The 21,218-nt window shown below is 41.5% G+C and overlaps 1 protein-coding gene across 20 annotated transcripts in view; it reads left to right on the top strand.

The window, feature by feature from the left end:
* LOC119962658 (transcription factor 4-like) overlaps positions 1–21,218 on the top strand; it is a 679,430-nt gene that overhangs the window by 135,585 nt on the left and 522,627 nt on the right. For 12 of the 20 annotated variants that reach the window (XM_038790536.1, XM_038790535.1, XM_038790539.1 and 9 more), the window contains one exon: positions 13,197–13,258. The exons of the other annotated variants lie outside the window; for them this stretch is intronic. In XM_038790536.1, coding sequence (XP_038646464.1) covers positions 13,197–13,258 — 62 coding nt within the window. The remainder of the gene's footprint in view (positions 1–13,196; positions 13,259–21,218) is intronic. 20 annotated transcript variants of the gene reach the window in all.

The raw sequence follows: 21,218 nt of genomic DNA, 5'->3' as shown, positions 1-21,218 counted from the left end.
TTAGACCTGGAAGTTCAGTACTCATCAGCACCACACAACAGCTCACCAACTGTGTCTGTTACTCTGCTAATGTGTATTGCAGCTTTATGTCAACCTTGTTAAATATAATTATAATGGAACAAATAACCATGACTATCAACTTAACAAAATTAAACAACACTGACATACACCAGAGCACAATGTTCATGAGATGCATTTTCACCTTTTTACACAAATGTCATAATGGAGACTTACAGTATGTTTATATGCATAGATAAATATGATAGAGTTTATATTATTTGAGTTTCTCTGTGATCTAGCTTTGTTCTTGTTCTATATTTCTGTCAAATAGGATTACACTGCAATAGTTCTAATTGAATTCATAATCTTTTGTGTGTTAATTTTTTTACATTTCAACTGTATTTTGTTATGAGTGTGGTGTGATTGATTACCTTTCTGTTTTCCCCTTTTGAATGTGTTTCTTTTTCATGCCTGCTGTATCTTGTACTCTGTAATCACAGGTATTCCATCTTTCTTGTCACCTCCCTAACACGCACATTCACTTTCAGAATGTTTTTTTCCCTTGCTACTCTCTTCCTTCCTCTTGTAGAGATGTATCCTTTAATACATGACAGTAGCCCTCTGCTACCTCATTCAAATGTTTCGAGTTTTGAGCTTAAAAGAGTAAACGCCAGACCGTGGAATAAAAGAGAAATCATTGTTTAGCCTGACAAAGCCTCTAAACGTGAACCCTTTACAGGAGGAGTCGCGTGAGAATGTTGTGGGGTGGGGATGTTGGTTAATTTTTCTTCTGAGCTCTTCTGCACAACCACCTGACACCCCCTCCCCAATCCCCCCAGGAAACCAAGAGGCTGAGTGCTGTCGAAATCAAAATAAATTCTCAGCTTTATGGACTTGTTGCTATGTATTGATTCAATTGGAAGTGTTAGGCTCCTAATAGAGTATCTATTTCTCTTTGATTAGTGATACAATTCATGGATTGGCTTTTCCAAACTATCCAAAGTATTTTTGAGAAACAGGGGTGTTGTGTTGACGCATTTGCAAGAAAATTGGAGTGATTTTGCTTGTGTTTATTTGAACTGAAATGAATCTTCAACATTTACAATGGTATGAAATTCCACTGAGTGCTATTTCATCACATTTGTTAGTCTATTTGCTTTAAAATGGGTGAAGGAATTCACAGAGGAATTTTAGACCAGCGTTACAAATGTTGCTGAAAGTAATTTAAATCTTTTGTTTCAGCAGCTTATCATGGCGAAATTCATTGATGCCATAGCTAAAATTTAGAATTATGACAAGTAAATAAAGTCGGCATAGTCCCAGATGATAGGCTGCTTTCTTCTTTTGAGGGCAAGAGTTGTCTGATAGGGATTTAGCCTGAAGATTGCCACGCCTCAGGCGAGGGGCAAGGTTGAGAAGGTCGGGCCTTCATGAATAACCTCAGCCTGTACTGGAATTGAACCCACACTGTTGGTCTTGCTCCTCATCAAAAACCAGCTGTCCAACCAAATGAGTGAAACCGACCAATGTCCTGAAGGAAATGTTGAAATTCACCTGTTGATTGAATGGAATTTATACAGCTTTTCTCACTCTTGGGATAATTATCATGTGTCCTTAAAAGTTGGTTTTGCTGCAGAAAATTGAAAATTTTGTGATACTTAATTCATTGGCAAACTCTGTATCATAAAAGACTACAGTTGTTTTCAATACCAATAAAATTCCAAATAACTCTTAAGGATTGAGAACGTGAGAGAACTCTCAAGGATTGAGAACCCACTGATTTAAGGTATTTGGCGAAAGAAGGATAACAGGCAAAACGTTTTTAACTTTGCAAGTCTGGATGCATCGCCTGAGAGTGTGATGGTTCAGTTGAAACATTCAAAAGGAAATTAGACTGTTATCTGAAAAGGGGAAGGCAGGAGAATAACACCGGCAAGTTGCTCACTCAGAGAGCTGGTGCAGATATGATGGGCCAAAAGGCCAACTTCTGCACTCTAGCAATTCTGTGAATTGGTGGGAAACGATATGTGGGATTTACTCTAACGTAATAAGCTACTCCACTGCATAATTGTGAAAGTTTGCAAGCATTCATGTTTTAATATTCAGCCATGCTGAGAACCTCCTGTTATAACTCAATGAGAATACCACACTTTTTTATTTCACGGCTAAACTTTCTTGACACGCAAGATGTTTTGCCTCACATTGCAACATGTGATTTCTTTCATTTTAAGCTTCATACATAGTCAGTAATAGCTCATGCATAGTCAGTAATGTTAATGATCAGGCAGCACGGTGGCACAGTAGTTAGCATTGCTGTCTCACGGGGCTGAGAGCCTAGGTTCGAATCTCGGCCACTGTCCATGTGGAGTTTGTACATTTCCTGTGTTTGCGTGGGTTTTGCCCCCACAACCCACAGATGTGCAGGCTAGGTGGATTGGCCACACTAAATTGCCCCATAATTGGAAAAAATGAATTGGGTACTCTAAATTTGTAAAAAAAAAAGTAATGTTAATGATCTTACTATTCTGGTGAATATCTTCGCTGATGTTGGGGTTGGGGGAAATTCCATACAGTCCAGGCCCTAACTGAATTTCATGGACCTTGGTGGCAAGTGCTTGTCAGTCTTTTGTGGCTTTGCTATTTAGCATGTATTGCCAAAGGCACTTTCTGAACCTCCTATTCAGAAACGTCACTGCTTCAGAAGCACACTTGCGATTTAAAGTGAGCAACTATTACTTGAGAAATAATTAGCTGATGTGGATTATCAAAAGTCATTGCATCACTTTTGGTCCATATCACAACTAAGAATATGGTTGCGTCATGATGATGGATAAAAAAATCTGAAATTGCATCCATAAATATTGAACACTTAGATTTTGAGGATGTAAATTCCATCGCTAGTTAAATTGCTTGTGGGTGATACCAAGAGAGAGGGATAATTGAATAACGGCTTGTTTCAAGAGAAGGATACACCATAAGCACCAAAGTCAATTATGAACTAACTGTCATCTCTTGTGGAGATAATGGAAGCTGATTATCAGCAGAAATGATATCCTGTGAGAAATGTCTCGCACCGATTTTTGATTTTTCGTCTTCCAGGGATATATAAAGACTGGGATAAAAGCCAGCTGAAAAACTTGGTCAATGTGGACTAGTGCAGGGTGTGTTAGTGTGTGGGATACAAGAGGGAAAAACAGCAGCAATTCCCCTGCTCCGTGGCAGGTTAAAAAAAAACACAGGACCACTCTGTCATATTGCTGATACAAACCAATTCATCAAAGTCATGGCTGAAAAGGTCGGCTTCTCACCCAAACTGCAGAACACTGGAATCTTGAAATGCAATGGCCACAACCGCTCACTATTTACTCTTCACGGACAAGTCAAAGACTGATTCGTATTTCTTTTTTTACTTGCTCTTGGACTCCATTCTCATTTTCCAATCTGTGTGTATGCATGTGGATGTGCTTTATCACTTTTCTTGCATTTCGGATGTAATAGCTTAAGAAAGTCTGGTTAAATTGGTTCCTTTTGAAACATAAATATTTGACAGAGAAAAAGTATCTTCAAGGGAATGGATACTTTTTTAATGAATCTTGTTGCGACCAATCAAGGGGGGCTGGTTTGAATAAAGAATGGAAACCAGTTCGTCCCCCCCTCACCCGGGATAACACATTTGGGGAGCCTCTCATGCGACCGGTCACAACAGTTGCTTGCACAGACCAAGCGAACATGCAATAAAAACTGTTGGGTGCAGCAAAGTTATGATCTTGTCCCATTCAGGTGTGGTTGCAAATTGCCAACAAGTTAACAAAAATAAATATTTTTCATTTAAGAGAAGTCCATTCAGCTCAACAAGCCTGTAGTTATCAATAGACTATGGTCAAGAAATATCATATATTCCAGATATTGGGTTGAAAGCTCATACGAGAATTAAATGAGTTTAGGAACAGCCTGCAACATTGGCGAGAGACATACACCGTTGATAAGGATATAGAGTTCCTGTTGGGTGTCAAAATAACAACTTTGATCTTCCCAATATTGAAATAGAGATCTATTCAAGGTGAGGTGTCAACAGAGATAGTGGAAAGTTTGAGGTAAGCATTGGAGAGTTAGAGCTGGATGTCGACCGTGTACATGCAGAACTTGATGTTGTGTTTTCGGAGGATGATGCCGAGGGCCAGCATTTGGATGGGAAAGAGCAGGCCAAGGATAGATTCCTCAGAAGCTCCATAGGTAATGGTGCAGAAGCATGAAAAGTAGTTGTGGTGAGGAATTCTCTGAATGACTGAATAGGTGAAAGTTGAATCAATAGAATCTCACTCCGCTGACAGTTGGGGGAGGTGTTGAGGATGTGGTCATATATGTTCAAGAAGTATAAGGAGGGAAAGCGCACCATGGTTAAGTCATATATGATGTTACTCGAGACTTTGGCGCAGTTTAAGTGCTGTTGAAAGTGGTGGAAACCTGATTGGAGAAATTCAAAGGTGGAGTTGCAAAAACGATGGACCCAGTTTTGAGAGGTGATAAAACCTCTTTGATAGAACAGTAGCTTGCAAGGTCAGAGGGCTGTCAAAGGTATGTTTTAGTAGAAAGGGCGAGAACAAGGACGTGAATTTTAATAGTTATCAATTCTGGAATATAGAAGGAAAGTTGACAAGATACTAATTCTGGAATAAACTGTCAATGGAACTTGGAGGAGACAGTAAAAACAAATTGAGGGACACCTGTATGCACATTTGGTGAGAGTAGTTATTTGAGAGATCGAATGGGATTAAACCTTCCTGACCCATTTGGGCTATGGCCTTGACAGTTCCTGAAAGCTTGTAGATTAATGAATCCACCTTTTTATATTGATACCTTTACGAACAATGAAAATTCAAATGGATTGCCAAAGCAAACAACTAGGAATAATGAGAAATCACCACAGAGACTGAAATTTAAATATTAAATTCAGCACAATTTTATTACCACGTTACCATATTCATTTTTGGAGTAACATGCAACAATGTAAATTTAACACCCTCCCCCAGTTCAAATTAAGTGGATTATTCTGTTTTTTTAAATCTGATTTTTTGAAGGTATCTTAGATGTAGCTTCTGGCAGCATGTGACACCTGGCATATTAAAAGTACGTATGGTCAACTTGACCTGACACTGAGGAAGAACAACTTTTACAATTCTGAGAGCAAAAATGTGGTTGTCATAATTATACGTAACATAAATATCTAACCGAGAATGAAACAAATTCTGGCAGAACTGTTCCAAGTTCAAGTATTGTTGATTTGTAACTATTTTCCTGGTTTTGTGTAACATTGGTCAACAGTTACTTAAACTGTGCAAATTTTAATCTGAATAAATATAGTTTAACATGAAGAGCTCCTGAATTCCTTTGAGAAAAAAAACCATGAATGCTGAAAGGATACCAGAGGCCAGCTTCAGAATTAGCACCATTGGCCAAAGTTTTGGATGTGACCCTCAGCACTGAGCTCTCACTGAAATGATATCTCTTTTGAGATAGTGACCGAAAGAGAAAAAGGAAGAAGTTGCATGTGTAATTATCCCATTGACACGTCTTGTGTGTTCCTAATCCCTGTTTGCATTGTCTAATAAAGGATTCAACCAAAACACGAGCCTGCGTTTTAGATGCGATCTGATTTGCTCTGCATTTCTAGTGCTTTCTGATTGTATTTTGGAAGTTTTTATTTTGTGATATAAAAACCAGATGGTATGTAATGTGCAGCAGATGAGATCCCAGGATTATTTGAAAGGATTAAATTGTTAAATTGATAGGCAGTGGGGTTAGATTTAATGAATCTGTTGCAATTAAATTTCTGCTTAACGCGTTCACAACACGTTCTCTTGTAATCAGATTTCTATTGTGTGCACTGTGAGCTAGGTGTGAAAATATTATGATGTGGCAACATATTAAATCCAGGGAAATGGAGGTTAGTTGAGACACTAAAAGTGGAAAAAATGATTAATCCCATTATTATCTACATGATCTGAGGAATTGCAAATAGAGCTGCACACTGGCAGCGTAGTGAATGCTTCACTTCTGACCTTAAGATGGTCATTGATAAAGCATCTGAAGATGACTCGGTCTTGGCTGCTGCCCTGAGGAACTCCTGCAAGAATGTTCTCCAGTGACCACAACTGTCTTCCTTGTGCTGGGCAAAAACTCTTAACTGGTGTTTCTCCACTAATCCTCTTTGACTTCCGTTTTACTTGGACACCCTGGCTCCACACACAGTCAAATGCTGCCTTGCTGTCAAGGTTGGCCACTCTCAACTCACCATTGGAATTCACTTTTTGTGACCATCTTTGGACCAAGGCCCAAATAAGTTCTGGAGCTGAGTGGTTTGAGCTGAATGCAGCCTGAGCAGTGGTGCGCAGGGTATTGATGAATAAGTGCCACTTGATAGCACTGTTGACCACGCCTTTCATTACTTTGATAATTCTGAGTAAGATAATGGAAGTGATATTCAGCGGGGTTGGATCTGTCATTTTAATGGCAGGATATAACTGAGCAGTTTTCCACATTGCCAAGAAGATGCCTGTGTTATAGTTGTATTCAAACAGTTTAGCTGAAGTCACAACTAGTTATGAAGCACAGAATCCCTCAACGTTACACCCGTGATATTGCCGGGGTCCATAGATTTTGCTGTGTCTCATCCACCTGACCTCTTAATGTTATGGGAAACAATTTTAAACTGGCTGAAGGCAAACATTGGTGAGGACTTTGCAAAGATGCTACAAAGCATTGATTCACGTGGCACTTCTGGGTGAAACTAGTTGTGAGCAGTTCAGCCATGCTGTGACTGAGCAGTGGATTCACAACTGTTCCTTGAATTAATTCTGTGGCTCATTGGTAGTACCTCTTTTCATTTCCAATAGCTGGTAATAGAAATTGGTAGATATTTCATAATTCAGGACTTTTAATTATATATAAAGCAAATCAGTGGACCGGATGACCTCAGGCTGTGCTGCTTTGTCTCAGACATATGATGAATTACTTTAAAGCATTGGTATTGGGTCAAAAATAGAAGCTATCTGTGCATGGCATATACTGTATAATGGCGCAAGATAAATGAACTTATTCATATTAGTTGAGAAGTAGAGTTGGCCACGACAACAGAGGAACATTCTACCCTTTTTCAAATAACTTCACCATGAACCATCAGAACAGGCAGATCGAACTTTGCTTTAATGACCGAATCAAAGCATCTCTCAATAATGCACCACGCCCTCTGTACTGTGTAATGTCAACTTAGATGATGACCTCAAGCTCCTGGCATTAGATTCAAACCCATGATTCTGTGGTAGCTGCACTGAGCTTGCACTTGTATAGGGCTCAGATGCAAGAATGAACAATGTACATTAGTATAATGCAGTGCACGTTGTTAGAATGCCGTCAATGAACTAATTTTGAAGTGCTTTCACAGGTTTATTATAACACATTGGGCGGGATTCTCCGACCCCCCCCTGCTGGGTCGGAGAATCGCCGGGGGCCGGCGTCAATCCCGCCCCCGCAGTATCCCGAATTCTCCGCCACAAGAGATTCGGCGGGGGCGGGAATCACGCCGCGCCGGTTGGCGGGCACCCCCCCGCCGATTCTCCGGCCCGCGATGGGCCGAAGTTCCGCCGCGGTCAAGCCTCTCCCGCTGGCGTGGATCAAACCACCTACCTTACCGGTGGGAGCAGGCGGCGTGGGTGGGCTCCGGGGTCCTTGGGGGGGGGGGGGGGGCGTGGGGTGATCTGGCCCCAGGGGGTGTCCCCACAGTGGCCTGGCCCGCGATCGGGGCCAACCGATTGGCAGGCGGGCCTGTGCCGTGGGGGCACTCTTTTCCTTCCGCCTTCGCCATGGTCTTCGCCATGGCGGAGGCGGAAGTTACCCCCTCCCCTCCGCATGTGCGGGGATGACGTCAGCAGCCGCTGATGCTCCGGCGCATGCCGGACTTCCGCCGGCCAGCAAAGTTCCTTCGACCAAAGGCCTTCCACGCCAGCCGGCGGAATGCCAACCACTCCGGCGCGGGCCTGGCCCCTTAATGTTAGGGCTTGGCCCCTAAAAGGTGCAGAGACTTCCGCACCTTTGGGGCGGCCCGACGCCGGAGTGGTTTACGCCACTCCATCACGCCAGGACCCTCCGCCCCGCCGGGTAGGGGAGAATCCCGGCCATTATTGTTGCAACAAACTTAAATACAGCAAAGTCTATCAATCAGCGTTAAAATAAATGACCGATTAATCTGCATCAGTTTCCATTGGTTGTGGGATGAATTATGGCTAGAAGACTATAAGAAGACCATGGTTTGTTTGAAGTATTGTGAAGTATCTAAAAAACTTTACATAGTGTCAGCTGTAGGTGAAGCAAGCAGCTAAATTCAAGTATGCAGACATAGAATCTCCCAGAATGCTCCAAGCTGCTATTCAAAGATACACACTTTGTGTCATGCATTTATGCCATCATTGTGATATTTCACCATAACTCACCGTTATTTTTAAAAACAAATTCCAATTAAGGGCAATTTCTCGTGGCCAATCGACCTACCCTGCACATCTTTGGGTTGTGGGGTTGAGACCCCCGCAGACATTGGGAGAATGTGCAAACCACATGGACAGTGGCCCGGGATCAAACATGGGTCCTCAGCATTGTGAGGCAGCAGTGCTGTCTATTGCACCACCGTATTGCCCACTCACCATTGTTTTTATCTCGAATGCCTAGTTTGGTATGTCCTCAATTACAGATAAGGTTACAAAATAATTGCGGAATGACCTGACCCTTAATACAAATGATGCCCAAAGTTGAGTGAACCACAAACGTTTCCTTATCTGTTCTGATGATTTCTTATTGTCCAGTCATCTACATATCTTAGTCTGGCCATGAAGTTCACATACTTCAGCTTATCATGGCCTGATCCAGAATTCAATTACCATCTTCCTGGGCTGACATAAAGGTCACATTCCTTATAATATTCACTCTAGTGTTAATTTACTGCAAATACTTTTAAATCTTAAACCACATTTGATCCACCCTGTGTAATATCATGGTGCACCACTTCAGTAGGGTACCATAGGATCTTTCCTGTCTACTTTGCAAGTACAGACATGGTCTTACTTTTAAAATCCAGAATGTGGTGCCATACATTGCAGTACCTATTGCATGCCAACCCAGATTATGTTCGCAAGTGCGAGATTGGTGCTTGAATCTACCACCTCTTGACTCAAGTGAGAATTCCAGCACTGAGTTAATATGACACTATATATACCCCAAAAAATTATTCAATGACTTTTTATGCACAATAAATTGAACATTATTCAATGACTTTTTATGCACAATAAATTGAACATTTGAATTATGACTGAGGAGTAATGACTGCAGTGTTTCTGTAAAATGATGTAGATGTTGCAACATTTTGACAGGAGTTGCTTTTACAATGATTATGCTTCTCTTGCCGCATCACCCTGTTACCACTTTCCACTTTCCATTTTTCTCTCTAGCTCCAAAGATTCTTAGCTCAGAATCATGTGGCACAGAAATAGACAATTTTGCCTATTATGCCTAAGATACCTCACTCCCGTGCTCTTTTCCCATAGCCTTGGAAAATTTTCCTTTTCAAATATATACCCAACTCATGCTGGAATAGAGATCCGAGCCGCCCTCCATATCTTATTCCGGTATCTGCAATGAATATCAATAACATATCAGAACTTAGTCTGATCTTGTCCTTACCCAATGCCCATACGTATACTTCCCAGAGCAATATTGCTATTTACCCGGAATCATGAGATTGTAAATTTAGGAGCTGCTATGAACATAATTACAAAGCCTAGACTGATACTTCAATATCATACTGCATTGACAGAGGTGTCATCTTTTGAGCTGTTAAAGCTGATTAGATGGACATAGATATTCCCATAGCACAATAGAAAGAACAAGAGGCAGAGTTTACAGTTTCCTGCAGATGGGGTGCCAGTAGAATTCCCTGTGTACCTTACCCTCTGCCTTTCTGCTAGCCCCCAACCTGTCTGCAATATAACACGGAGTAGTCAAGGCCTCAGGCAGCCCAACAATGCCCCAGTTAAGGCCTTTGGGTGGAAAGTTATTTGTTCCTTGAGGGCTGTTTATGCCCGGTTGCAGATTTGTGGTTGGCTGGAGGATGTGGAGAAAACTAAGCAGATCACTCTGGACTTTGGGGGGGGGGGGGGGGGGGAGGAGGAGAGAGGAGGGGGGGGGGGGGAGGAGGGAGAGAGAGAGATATACAGGTAGACAGACACATCCAGGACTGTACTCCCTTGGATTAGATTGGGTTTGTTTATTGTCACAGTGAAAAATATTGTTCTGCGTACAGCTCAGACAGATCATACCATACATGAAAAGAAAATTCATAATAGCGCAAACATAAAATATGCAATGTAACTACATAGACACGGGCCTCGGGTGAAGTGTAGTACTACTAGGTAGCAAAGATGTGTGAAGAGGTCATCAGACCAGTCCGTCAATCCATGAGAGGGTCATTTAGGAGTCTGCTAACAGCGGGGAAGAAGCTGTTTTTGAATCTATTATTGCGTGTTCTCAGACTTTTGTATCTCCTGCCCGTTGGAAGAGTGAGTAAGCCGGGTGGGAGGGGTCTTTTTTCTTTTAAATTTAGAGTACCCAATTCATTTTTCCAATTAAGGGGCAATTTAGCATGGCCAATCCATCTACCCTGTACATCTTTGGCTTGTGGGGGTGAAACCCACGCAAACACGGCGAGAATGTGCAAACTTCACACAGACAGTGACCCAGGGCCGTGATCGAACCTGGGACCTCAGCACCGTGAGGGAGCACTGCGCCACCGTGCTGCCCGGGAGGGGTCTTTGATTATGCTGCCCGCTTTCCCAAGGCAGTGGGAGCTCGTGAGCAGCAACTAGAACAAACACCATGTGGTAGTAAGATAGTCTGGTCAGGTTAGCCTCAGGTCTCCAGTCAAGTCTGCATAGTGTCAACCCAGTTAAAGCATGTATTCTAGTTAAGTGTTCAGTAAATTGAGTTGCATGTCTTCAAGTGTTGGAAGCCTGTCTCTCTCACTACTGCAGCAAACACAGTCCTCGTAGACCCAGCTTACCCAACACATCAGATCCAATGGAATAACTCCAGGGTTCTGAAGGTGAAAGCTGAGGCAATTATGGAAGCATTGGTGGTTATCTTTCAGGAATCACTGGAGGCAGGAAGGGTCCTAGAAGATTGGAAAAGGCTAATATACACCCCTGTTTAAGGAGGTAGAAGACAGGAAATTATAGGCTGGTTAGCATGACTTCAGTTGTATTTTTGAGTATTATTAAGGATGAGATTGTGGAATACTTAGAAGTGCATGGTAAAATAAGACTGAGTTAGCATGGCTTCGCCAAGGGAAGGTCATGCCTGATAAATCTGTTAGAATTCTTTGTGGAGGTAACAAGGACTTTAGACAAAGGAAGAATAGAGGTATGGACTATTTTCTAAATGAGAAAAGACTTCAGAAATCAGAAGCATAAAAAGGGGCTTAGGAGTGCTAGTTCAGGATTCTCTTAAGGTTCAGAAAGCAAATGCAGTGTTAGCATTCATGTCAAGAGGGCTAGAATACAGGAGCAGGGATATACTGTTGAGGCCATATATATGACTCTGGTCAGACCCCATTTGGAATATTGTGAGCAGTTTTGGGCCCCATATCTGGAGAAGATGTGCTGGCCTTGGGGAGGGTCCAGAGGAGGTTGACAAGAATGATCCCTGCAATGAAGGACTTTTCATATGAGGAGCAGTTGAGGACTCTGGGTCTGTACTCGTGGAGTTTATTATAATAATAATCTTGATTTGTGTCATAAGTAGGCTTACATTAACAATGCATTGAAGTTACTGTGAAAATTCCCTAGCTCCAAACTCCGGCGCCTGTTCAGGTATACTGAGGGAGAATTCAGAATTTCCAATTCCTAACAAGTATGTCTCTCGGGACTTGTGGGAGGAATAATCGCCGGAAACACCTGGAAACCGGAACACCTGGAGGAAATTCACGCATACACGGGAGAACGTGCAGACTCCGCAAAGACAGTGACCAAAGCCGGGAATTGAACCCGGCGCTGTAACACAGCAGTGCTAACCACTGTGCTAACAAGCTGCCCATGAAGGATGAGAGGGGATCTCATTGAAACTTACAGAATACTGAGAGGCCATATAGAGTAAACGTGGAGATGATGTTTCCACTGGGAGGAAAAACTAGAACCTGTGGGCACAGCTTCAGACTGAAGGGACGATCCTTTAAAACAGAGATGAGGAGGAATTTCCTCAGTCAGAATGTGTGGAACTCATTGCTGCAGAAATCTGTGGAGGACAAATCACTGAGTAATCTTTCAGACAGATATAGGTAGGTTTTTGATTGATAAGGGGATCAGGGTTTATGGGGAGAAGGCAGGAGAATGGGGATGGGAAACATATCAACCATGATTGAATGGCGGAACAGACTCGATGGGCCGAGTGGCCTAATTCTGCTCCTATGTCTTATGGCATTATGGTCTTATACCTATGTGATGTGTCTTTTTTTTGTGTCCGATATATGTTGATGGGTTGGCCATTGCTCTTGTCTAATATGTTAGACTGTACTCTGAATCTACATTGCTACTTTCTTGTTAACTGTGTCAATATCTCATCTCCTCTGATTTGTTTTCGTTTATGGTTTTGTGGCTGAGTGTGGCTCTGGTAGCTTGGCCAAAATTCACATGTGTACCTTTTAACAGTGAGGGCATAGATTTCTGGCAGGCTTTCCTCTCTCCAGGCCTGGGCCAGCGAGCAAAACTCAGTGCCCCTCACCTAACCCCAGGTGACAAGCTATGGATCAAACTGGGATTCATATGATTTGCATGGCTCAGCTACTCACCATCAGCAACATCCCTCCTTCAGTTTGGAAACATCTAGAGTATGGAACAAAATGTTTTGCCAAACTGTCGCTTTAAAATGCAGTAATTTGATTTTGATCAATTTTCATTTTTTTTAAATTGGGTAAGACAGTATTCTAAAATAATCATTGGCCTAGTCAACTTTTCAGAACCCAGCTTTTCTATTCATGAGTGCCTGAGCTACAAAATGGTACATTTGTTAATGGTTATGGAAAGAGAAATTTTGGGACATCTCTACTTTCATCACAACCCAGGAAGTTGACGGGGTCATTTCTTTTCTTTTCTTGTGTTTAGATCTGGAAGACAGAACAAACTCTGGATCCTGGGGACCCGGGGATCAACCTAGTCCATCCAGGGTAAGGCACAGTGGACCCTATATTGTGCTATTGTGTGCTACTGACTGCTATGGAGAAATTAATTTTATTTTGAGGGATCGTTTTGGGAGGTCAAATTTAAAACGCAGACGTTTACAAGTACAGATTTGTAAATGGAGTAATGCAAATCTTTTGTGAATATTCTTCAGAATTTAGTGTGAGTTTCGGCATAACACAGTTGTCCCTAAACATGTATTTCATATTACTTCCAATAAACGACAAGGAAAATTGCATACAAGCCAATTTGCTTTACTGCATGCAGTGCCTTTCTCTGTGTGCTTAATTGGAGACCTCAGATTTCTATTATCACTCTGCTAATGTTATTGCAGCTCAAAACACTTTCCTGAAATTCAAGTTGGAAGGGCAACATTTATAGTTGCCTGCATCCGCTTTATATGGCTCAAGGGATGTGGCTTCCTTGAGCTCATGGCCACGATAATGTGCTTTAAACCCTAGTGAGAGTAATATATTACAAGAAAAGCTTACATTTATGTGGCAACTTTAACATCGGAAAATGCGCTAGGGCAATTTACAGGAATGTCGTCAAATAAAAATTGGCACTTGATTGGAGAGGGTGATAATACGATGTGATTTAAAGAGGTAGGTATTAAGGAGGGTCATAAAGATGAAGAAGTTTAGAGAGAAACTTTCAAACCTTCGGGCTTAGTGGACTGAAGACATACCATCAGTGGTGCGGTGGAAAAATATATTGGAGGAACATATAATTCGTGGTGGGCTGTAGGTCTGAAGATGCCAAATTGTATTGGTAAATGTCTCAGCAGGTGGGCTCAGGCAGGCCAGAGAGTTAGAATAGGTAGTCTTTGTGATGGGGTTCAAACAGGTGACTAAGGAGCCTACAGTTTGGTAAATGGAATTGATGCTGAGGGTTAAGCTTTTGGCGGGTGCTGAAGCTTTTTTCAGACTTCCAATTTGAAATTGGAAGTGAATACTGGGCAAGTTCGCTGAGGAGGGGCCAATTGAGTCAGTGTCTTACAGCACAAAAGTTTTTTTTTCTTCAAATCTCCTCTAAATCTCTTGCCACTTGCCTTAAATTGATGTCCCTTGGTTATTGACCCCTCTACCAAGGAGGACAATTCCTTCCTGTTCACCCTATCTATGTCCCTCACAGTTTTAGTGAAAAGGAGGTAACTGGATGAAGAGATGTGGCTACAATAGATTGGATCAAGTGATGACAATCCCACTGAGCTGAACAATAGAGGAGAGGCTTTGGAAGAAGATAACATGGTCAACTGCACCTACGAACATACGTGCAAATTAGGAGCAAGAATAAGCCATTTGGCTCTTTGGGCCTGCCCTGCCATTCAATAAGAGCATGGCTGATCTGATTGTAACTTCAACCCCACATTCCAGCCCACCCCTGGTAACCTTTTACCCTCTTGTTAATCAAGAATCTATCTAACTCTGCCTTCAAAGTATTCAAAGAGTCTGCTTCTCCTGCCTTTTAAGGAAGAGAATTCTAAAGACTAACCACCCTCGGAGAGCAATTATTTCTCTTCAAAGAACAAAGAACAAAGAAAAGTACAGCACAGAAACAGGCCCTGCGGCTCTCCAACCCTGCACCGACCATGCTGCCCATCTAAACTAAAATCTTCTATACTTCTGGGATCCGTATCCGTCTATTCCCATCCTATTCATGTATTTGTCAAGATGCCCCTTAAACTATCGTCCCTGCTTCCACCACCACCTCCGGCAGCGAGTTCCAGGCACCCACTACCCTCTGTGTAAAAGACCTCGTACATCTCCTCTGAACCTTGCCCCTCGCACCTTAAACCTATGCCCCCTCGTAATTGACTTCTCTATCCTGGGCAAAAGCCTCTGACTATCCACTCTGTCTATGCCCCTCATAATTTTGTAGACTTCTGTCAGGTTGCCCCTCAACCTCCTTCGTTCTGGTGAGAACAAACCAAGTTTATTCAACCTCTGCTCACACCAGGCATACATCCATACCACTTCCATACCAGGCAACATCCTGGTAAATCTTTTCTGCACCCTCTCTAAAGCCTCTACATCCTTCTTGTTGTGTGGTGAGCACAATTGAACACTACTCCAAGTGTGACCGAACTAAGGTTCTATACAGCTGCAACATGACTTGCCAATTTTTAGACTCAATGCCCCGCCAATGAAGGCAAGCATGCCGGTATGCCTTCTTGACTATCTTCTCCCCTGTGTTACCCCTTTCAGTGACCTGTGGACCTAAATCTCTCTGACTGTCAATACTCTTGAGGGTTCTACCATTCACTGTATATTCCCTACCTGTATTAGACCTCCCAAAATGCATTACCTCATATTTATCCAGATTAAACTCCATCTGCCATCTCTCCGCTCAAGTCTCCAAACAATTTAAATCCTGCTGTATCCTCTGACAGTCCTCATCGCTATCTGTAATTCCACCAACCTTTGTGTCGTCGGCAATCTTACTAATCAGACCAGTTACATTTTCCTCCAAATCATTTACATACATGACGAACAGCAAAGGTCCTAGCACTGAACCTTGCGGAACAGCACTAGTCACAGCCCTCCAATCAGAAAAGCATGCTTCCATTGCTACTCTCTGCCTTCTATGACCTAGCCAGTTCTGTATCCATCTTGCCAGCTCACCTCTGATCCCGTGTGTACCAATACCTTTTGTACCAGTTCCCGTGTGAATTTTAGTCCTTATCTCTGTCTGAAATGCGTGACCCTTTACTTTTAAACTCTGATTTCTACTTCTAGATTCTCCCACAAGAGGAAACATCCTATTAATAATCTTTATTGTCACAAGTAGGCTTACATTAACACTGCAATTAAGTTACTGTGAAAAGCCTCTTGTCGCCACATTCTGGTGCCTGTTCGAATACACTGAGGGAGAATTCAAAATGTCTAAAGTACCTAACAGCACATTTTTTGGGACTTGTGGGAGGAGACCGGAGCACTCGGAGGAAACCCATGCAGACACAAGGAGAATGTGCAGTCTCCGCACAGAAAGTGACCCAAGCTGAGAATCGAACTTGGGACCCTGGTGCTGTGAAGCAACAGCGCTACTCACTGTGCTACACAGCCGCCTCTCCGCATCCACACTGTCAAGACACCCCAGGACCTTGTATGTTTCAATCAAGTCACCTCTTACTCTTCTAAAATCCACCTTTTCTCATAAAACAACATACCCATTCCAGGTATTAGTCTGATAAACTCTCACTTAACTGCTTCTGACATATTTACATCTTTCCTTAAATATGGAGACAAACACTGTACGCAGTATTTCAGATGTCTCACCAGTGCGCTGTACAGCTGAGCATAACCGACCAACTTCTGCAAGCAATTCCCCTCACAATAAACAATAACATTGTATTAGCTTTCCTACTTACTTGCTATATCTGCATACTAATCTTTATTGATTCATGCACTGGGACACCCAAATGCCTCAAAATCAAAAGCCGAGTGAAGGGCGAGGTGGATAATGTACCAAATTCAGAGTCACATGAATGCCATTTATAAGTTCAATTATAACCATTTCAGTGTTATGATGGGTTGAAACTTGATGGGAGAGATTCAAATGGGCAGTGTAGGTATGATGGGCAGGAATTTTGTCAGAGGAATCCTGTTCAAAGGCTTTTGAGAAGAAAGGGAGATTGCCGAAAGATTTAGAATTATTCTTTTGAGGAAGGATTGATGGTGACTGCGTTGAAAGAGGAGACTGGACCAGAGGAGATGACATATAGCAAATCCAATCATTAAAATCCTAGTTTGGCAAGGATCCTGGATTGAATAATAATAATCGCTTATTGTCACAAGTAGGCTTCAATTAAATTAAAACAGGCTATTTCTAACCACCTGTCTGTGTTGTGAAAACAGCTGAAAAATAGAGTTAAAAATGACGAAATAAAAATCTGAGAGCATGGGCCAGATTTCACCAATGTTATTTTTTTTTCAAAAACAAAATACTGCTCTGAAAACTTGAAATAATAAAATGTGATGGAAACACTCAGCGGGCCAGGCAGCATCTGTGGAGAGAAACAGAATTAACATGTCAGGTTGATGACATTTCATCAGAACAGGAATAGGTTAGACTATTCTGATGAAAGGTAATCAACCTGAAATATTATCTCTGTTTCTCTCTACAGTTGCTGCCTGACCTGCTAATCATTTTTTCATGTCGATGTGCATAGCTGCAAAGACCCACAGGCAGCTTTAACATGACCTTAAAAAAAAAAATGCTCCTGATGGTTCAGGGAAATAAATTACCTAAAATATTTGTGCCGGAATACCAAAGACGACTAGACCCATCACATCCTCTAGCGCAAGCTTCAACAATCTCCTAAGTATAGAGTGTGACATCAAAGAAACATCCATCTAGTCTGCACCAGTATTTTTCTCCACAGGAGACACTTCGTCTAATTTTGCTTTTTTACCTACTGGCATTTATTAATAATAATCTTTATTAGTGTCACAAGCAGGCTCACATTAACACTGCAATGAAGTTGCTGTGAAAATCCCTAGTTGCCACACTCCAGTGCCTGCTCGGTTACACTGAGGGAGAATTCAGAAAGTCCAGTTCACCTAACAAGCACTTCTTTTGGGGCTTGTGGGAGGAAACTGGAGTTCTTTTCAAACAAAATCCAGAAATTGTTATGAATCACAATATGTAGCAGGGAATTCCGCATTTTAACTGCCATTTGTCAAAAAAAATTTGAATCCTCCCTCGGCACTTTTTTCATCAAGATAACGTTTGTGTATTCTTGCCAATGTCTCACGGATCAGTAGAAGCAGTGTATTGCTTGCTATCTTATCCTGACCATTCATATTTTGTATACCACTACCAGTTCACTTCAGTCCTTATTAAATTATCTTGTTGTAATTTTAACCTATCACCCCTAATGATGTCCTACTGGCTCTACCTTTCAGGGATAATAGATTACAATTATGAATTGAAAATTTTCAAAGGATTATTTTTCTTTAGACCAGAGTAGATCTTTCAGTTAAAGATATTTTTCTTTTCCTATTACTTCGTAATTTTTTAGGTTGATAACTCAGCTTCTATTAACCTTGCCTTACCCTTTCACAATTGTAATCAAATCACCCTATAATCTGCATTATTCCAACAACAAAAAAACACAATTTGTGAAGTCCTTCTTTATATTTCCTCATGCTAAGACAGGATCATAGTGAAGTTGCAGTGTACCTTCTCCAGAAGCAGACACACTGGACTGAATGGGCTTCTAATGCACCATGTCATTCTGATTCTACGACCCTACATCCTTCCCTATAGTGTGAAGCCCAGTATTGCATGTGATAATCTACTGTGATCTTTAATAGGTGCATTAATGGCTTTTCTGTGGATAAAGGTTGGTAAATGGAGAAGACTTACAGGTCAGCCCAATTCTAAATTAGCAGAATAAGCTCGAGGGTGGACTTTCTCTGACAGCTGGAACTATTGTGGGTCTGGATTGTAAAAGATCACATGAGGCCCCCAAACTATTTAATCCCTTATCAGTACTACATTTCCAACCGTGTTGGTAACCTCTCTTCCCTCACTATGTTGGTGCTGCTGATATTTATGTTATGACCCTGCCCAGAATTCTCATGTTCTGCACAGGAAGCTGGGGTTCCAAATCAGCTGATGCCCAAGTTGCTCCTTTTTCTAAACTTTCCTCCCTGACTTTTCACACACCTTGGACACTTGTCCGTCTTTTTTCCTCCACTGATTGTTCCCTCACTAGTGTATTTACCCTCTGAAATTCTTAGTCCAAACAGTGTTCTCCTTCCCTGATGTGTCCTATTGCCTCCATCTAATCCTCAATATAAGGTTTTGAGCTTCAGCAATATGGGTAGGTGACATTTCCCACAGATACGTTTGCTTAAATCGACACTTGGCATGCAAAATGCCCACATCCTGTAGAAATCACAGTTGGCCTTAGAAGTCCTGAAGTAACGAAAGTAAAATTGACTGGTGTTCGGTTTGCAAATTGCTACTTGATGGCCACAGTGGGACATACATTGGTTAAAGATAGGATTCCACTTGCCTCTAGCGTCTGGTGTTGAGACATAAAAATATTCGTTGACCTGACTCATAACATGTGAATAATAAGATGTGTTGAAAAAACTAGAGAACTAATAGCACTTGTGGAAGCATAATACAGCATAGAGCGAATTTTGTTGAAAAAAGGAGGGCTGATGAGAAAAGTTGGCAGAAAAGTTGGCAGTGAAAGATTGTTGATCAAGAATAGTAATCTCTGCGTTCGTAATCATTTGGAAGTTTTAGGTCACAACTTTTACATCTGGATGCAAATTATTTGCTATGCTTCTGATGAGTGTACAGACCAACAAGCAGAAAATGTCATTAGTGGTCTGACAGTTATTACCTTTGTTGATTTTGCTTCTTCCTCTATCAGAGGTAAAATCATCCAGTATCGTGGCACCTCAAGAGTACCGTAACATTAGTTAAAGCACTGATGTAAGATGCTTGAGTCTTGAGCCTTGGATCTATCCACTGTTGCAACAATGTTTTTGTTGTGATTTTGATGAGCCTGGGCCTGACTGTACATAGGAACATATGAATTAGGAGCAGGAGTAAGCCATATGACCTCTCATTTTACATGGCCGCCATTCAGTGGGATCATGACTGATCTGATTGTAGACTCAACGCTACTACTCTTCCTAACCTGATACCCTTTGATTCCCTTTTTAATCAAGACTTTATCTACCTCTGTCTTAAAAATAGTTCAGACCCAACCTACTCAACTATTCCTCATGAACAAACCTCCTTATCCCACATATCAGTCGAGTGAAGTTTCTCTCAGCTGTTTCAAGCGTATTTATGTCTTTTCTTAAATAAAGAGACCAAGACTGTACATAATACTTCATATGTGGATTCACCAATATCCTGTACAATTGTAGCAAAACATTTATTTTTATATTTTTTTCCCCAGCAATAAATGACAATATTCAGTTTGCCTTCCTAATCACTTGCTGTACCTGCATGCTAGCTTTTGTGATTTATTTACCAGGGTAGCCAGATCCCACTGTACCTTTGTTCTGCAATCTTTATCCAAGAAGGTTATATGCTGCTTTTCTTCCTGCCAAAATGTACAATTTCACATTTTTTCCACATTATACTCCATCTGCCAATATTTTGTCCACTCAGATAACTTATGTACAGCCATTTGCAGATCCCTTATGTCTTCTGATGGGACCTTTCCAGAATCAAGGGCATTCTGAAAAATGAAAATCAATGCATCTACGACCTCAGCAGCCATTTTTATAAGAACCTAGGATGAAGTCCACCAGGACCTGGGAACTGTTTCTCGGTAGCCTTTCCCTGGTGATTGTAATTGCCTTAAGAGTCACCTCTTGATTCACAATTATTTCTGGATGTTATTTATATCCTCTGGAGTAAAGACCGATGCAAAATATCTGTTCAATTCATCTTCCATTATTAATTCCCCAGAACCCACTCTAAAAATACCAATGCTCTTTTTAAATATCTGTAGAAACTTTTGCGATCTGTTTTTGTTTCTAGCTAGCTTTCTCTCATATGCACTTTCTCCCTCCTCATTATTCTTAGTCATTATTTGCTGTTTTCTTTATTTTGTTCAATCTTCCCTACAACTAATCTTTGCAGAATTATATGCTTTTTTTGTTCAATCTGAAACTATTTTTAACTTAATTAATTCACCATGGCTAGTGTGTTCTCCAACCACCCCTCCCCTTTCTTTCCCACTGGAATGTACCTTTGTTGAGCATTATGAAATATCTCCATGTATGTTTTCCACTGCATCCATGACCTATCCATTAACCTAATTTCCCAGTTGACTATAGCCAACTCTGTTTTCATATCCTCATAATTACTCTGATCTAAATTCAAAACACTAGTCTTAGATACACTCTTTTCACTTGCAAACTGTATGTGAAATTCAATCATGTTATGATTATTGCTACTGAGAGG

Source organism: Scyliorhinus canicula, chromosome 3 (assembly GCF_902713615.1).
Source record: "Scyliorhinus canicula chromosome 3, sScyCan1.1, whole genome shotgun sequence".
NCBI classification, from domain to species: domain Eukaryota; kingdom Metazoa; phylum Chordata; class Chondrichthyes; order Carcharhiniformes; family Scyliorhinidae; genus Scyliorhinus; species Scyliorhinus canicula.
This window is presented reverse-complemented; position numbering and strand designations above follow the sequence as displayed.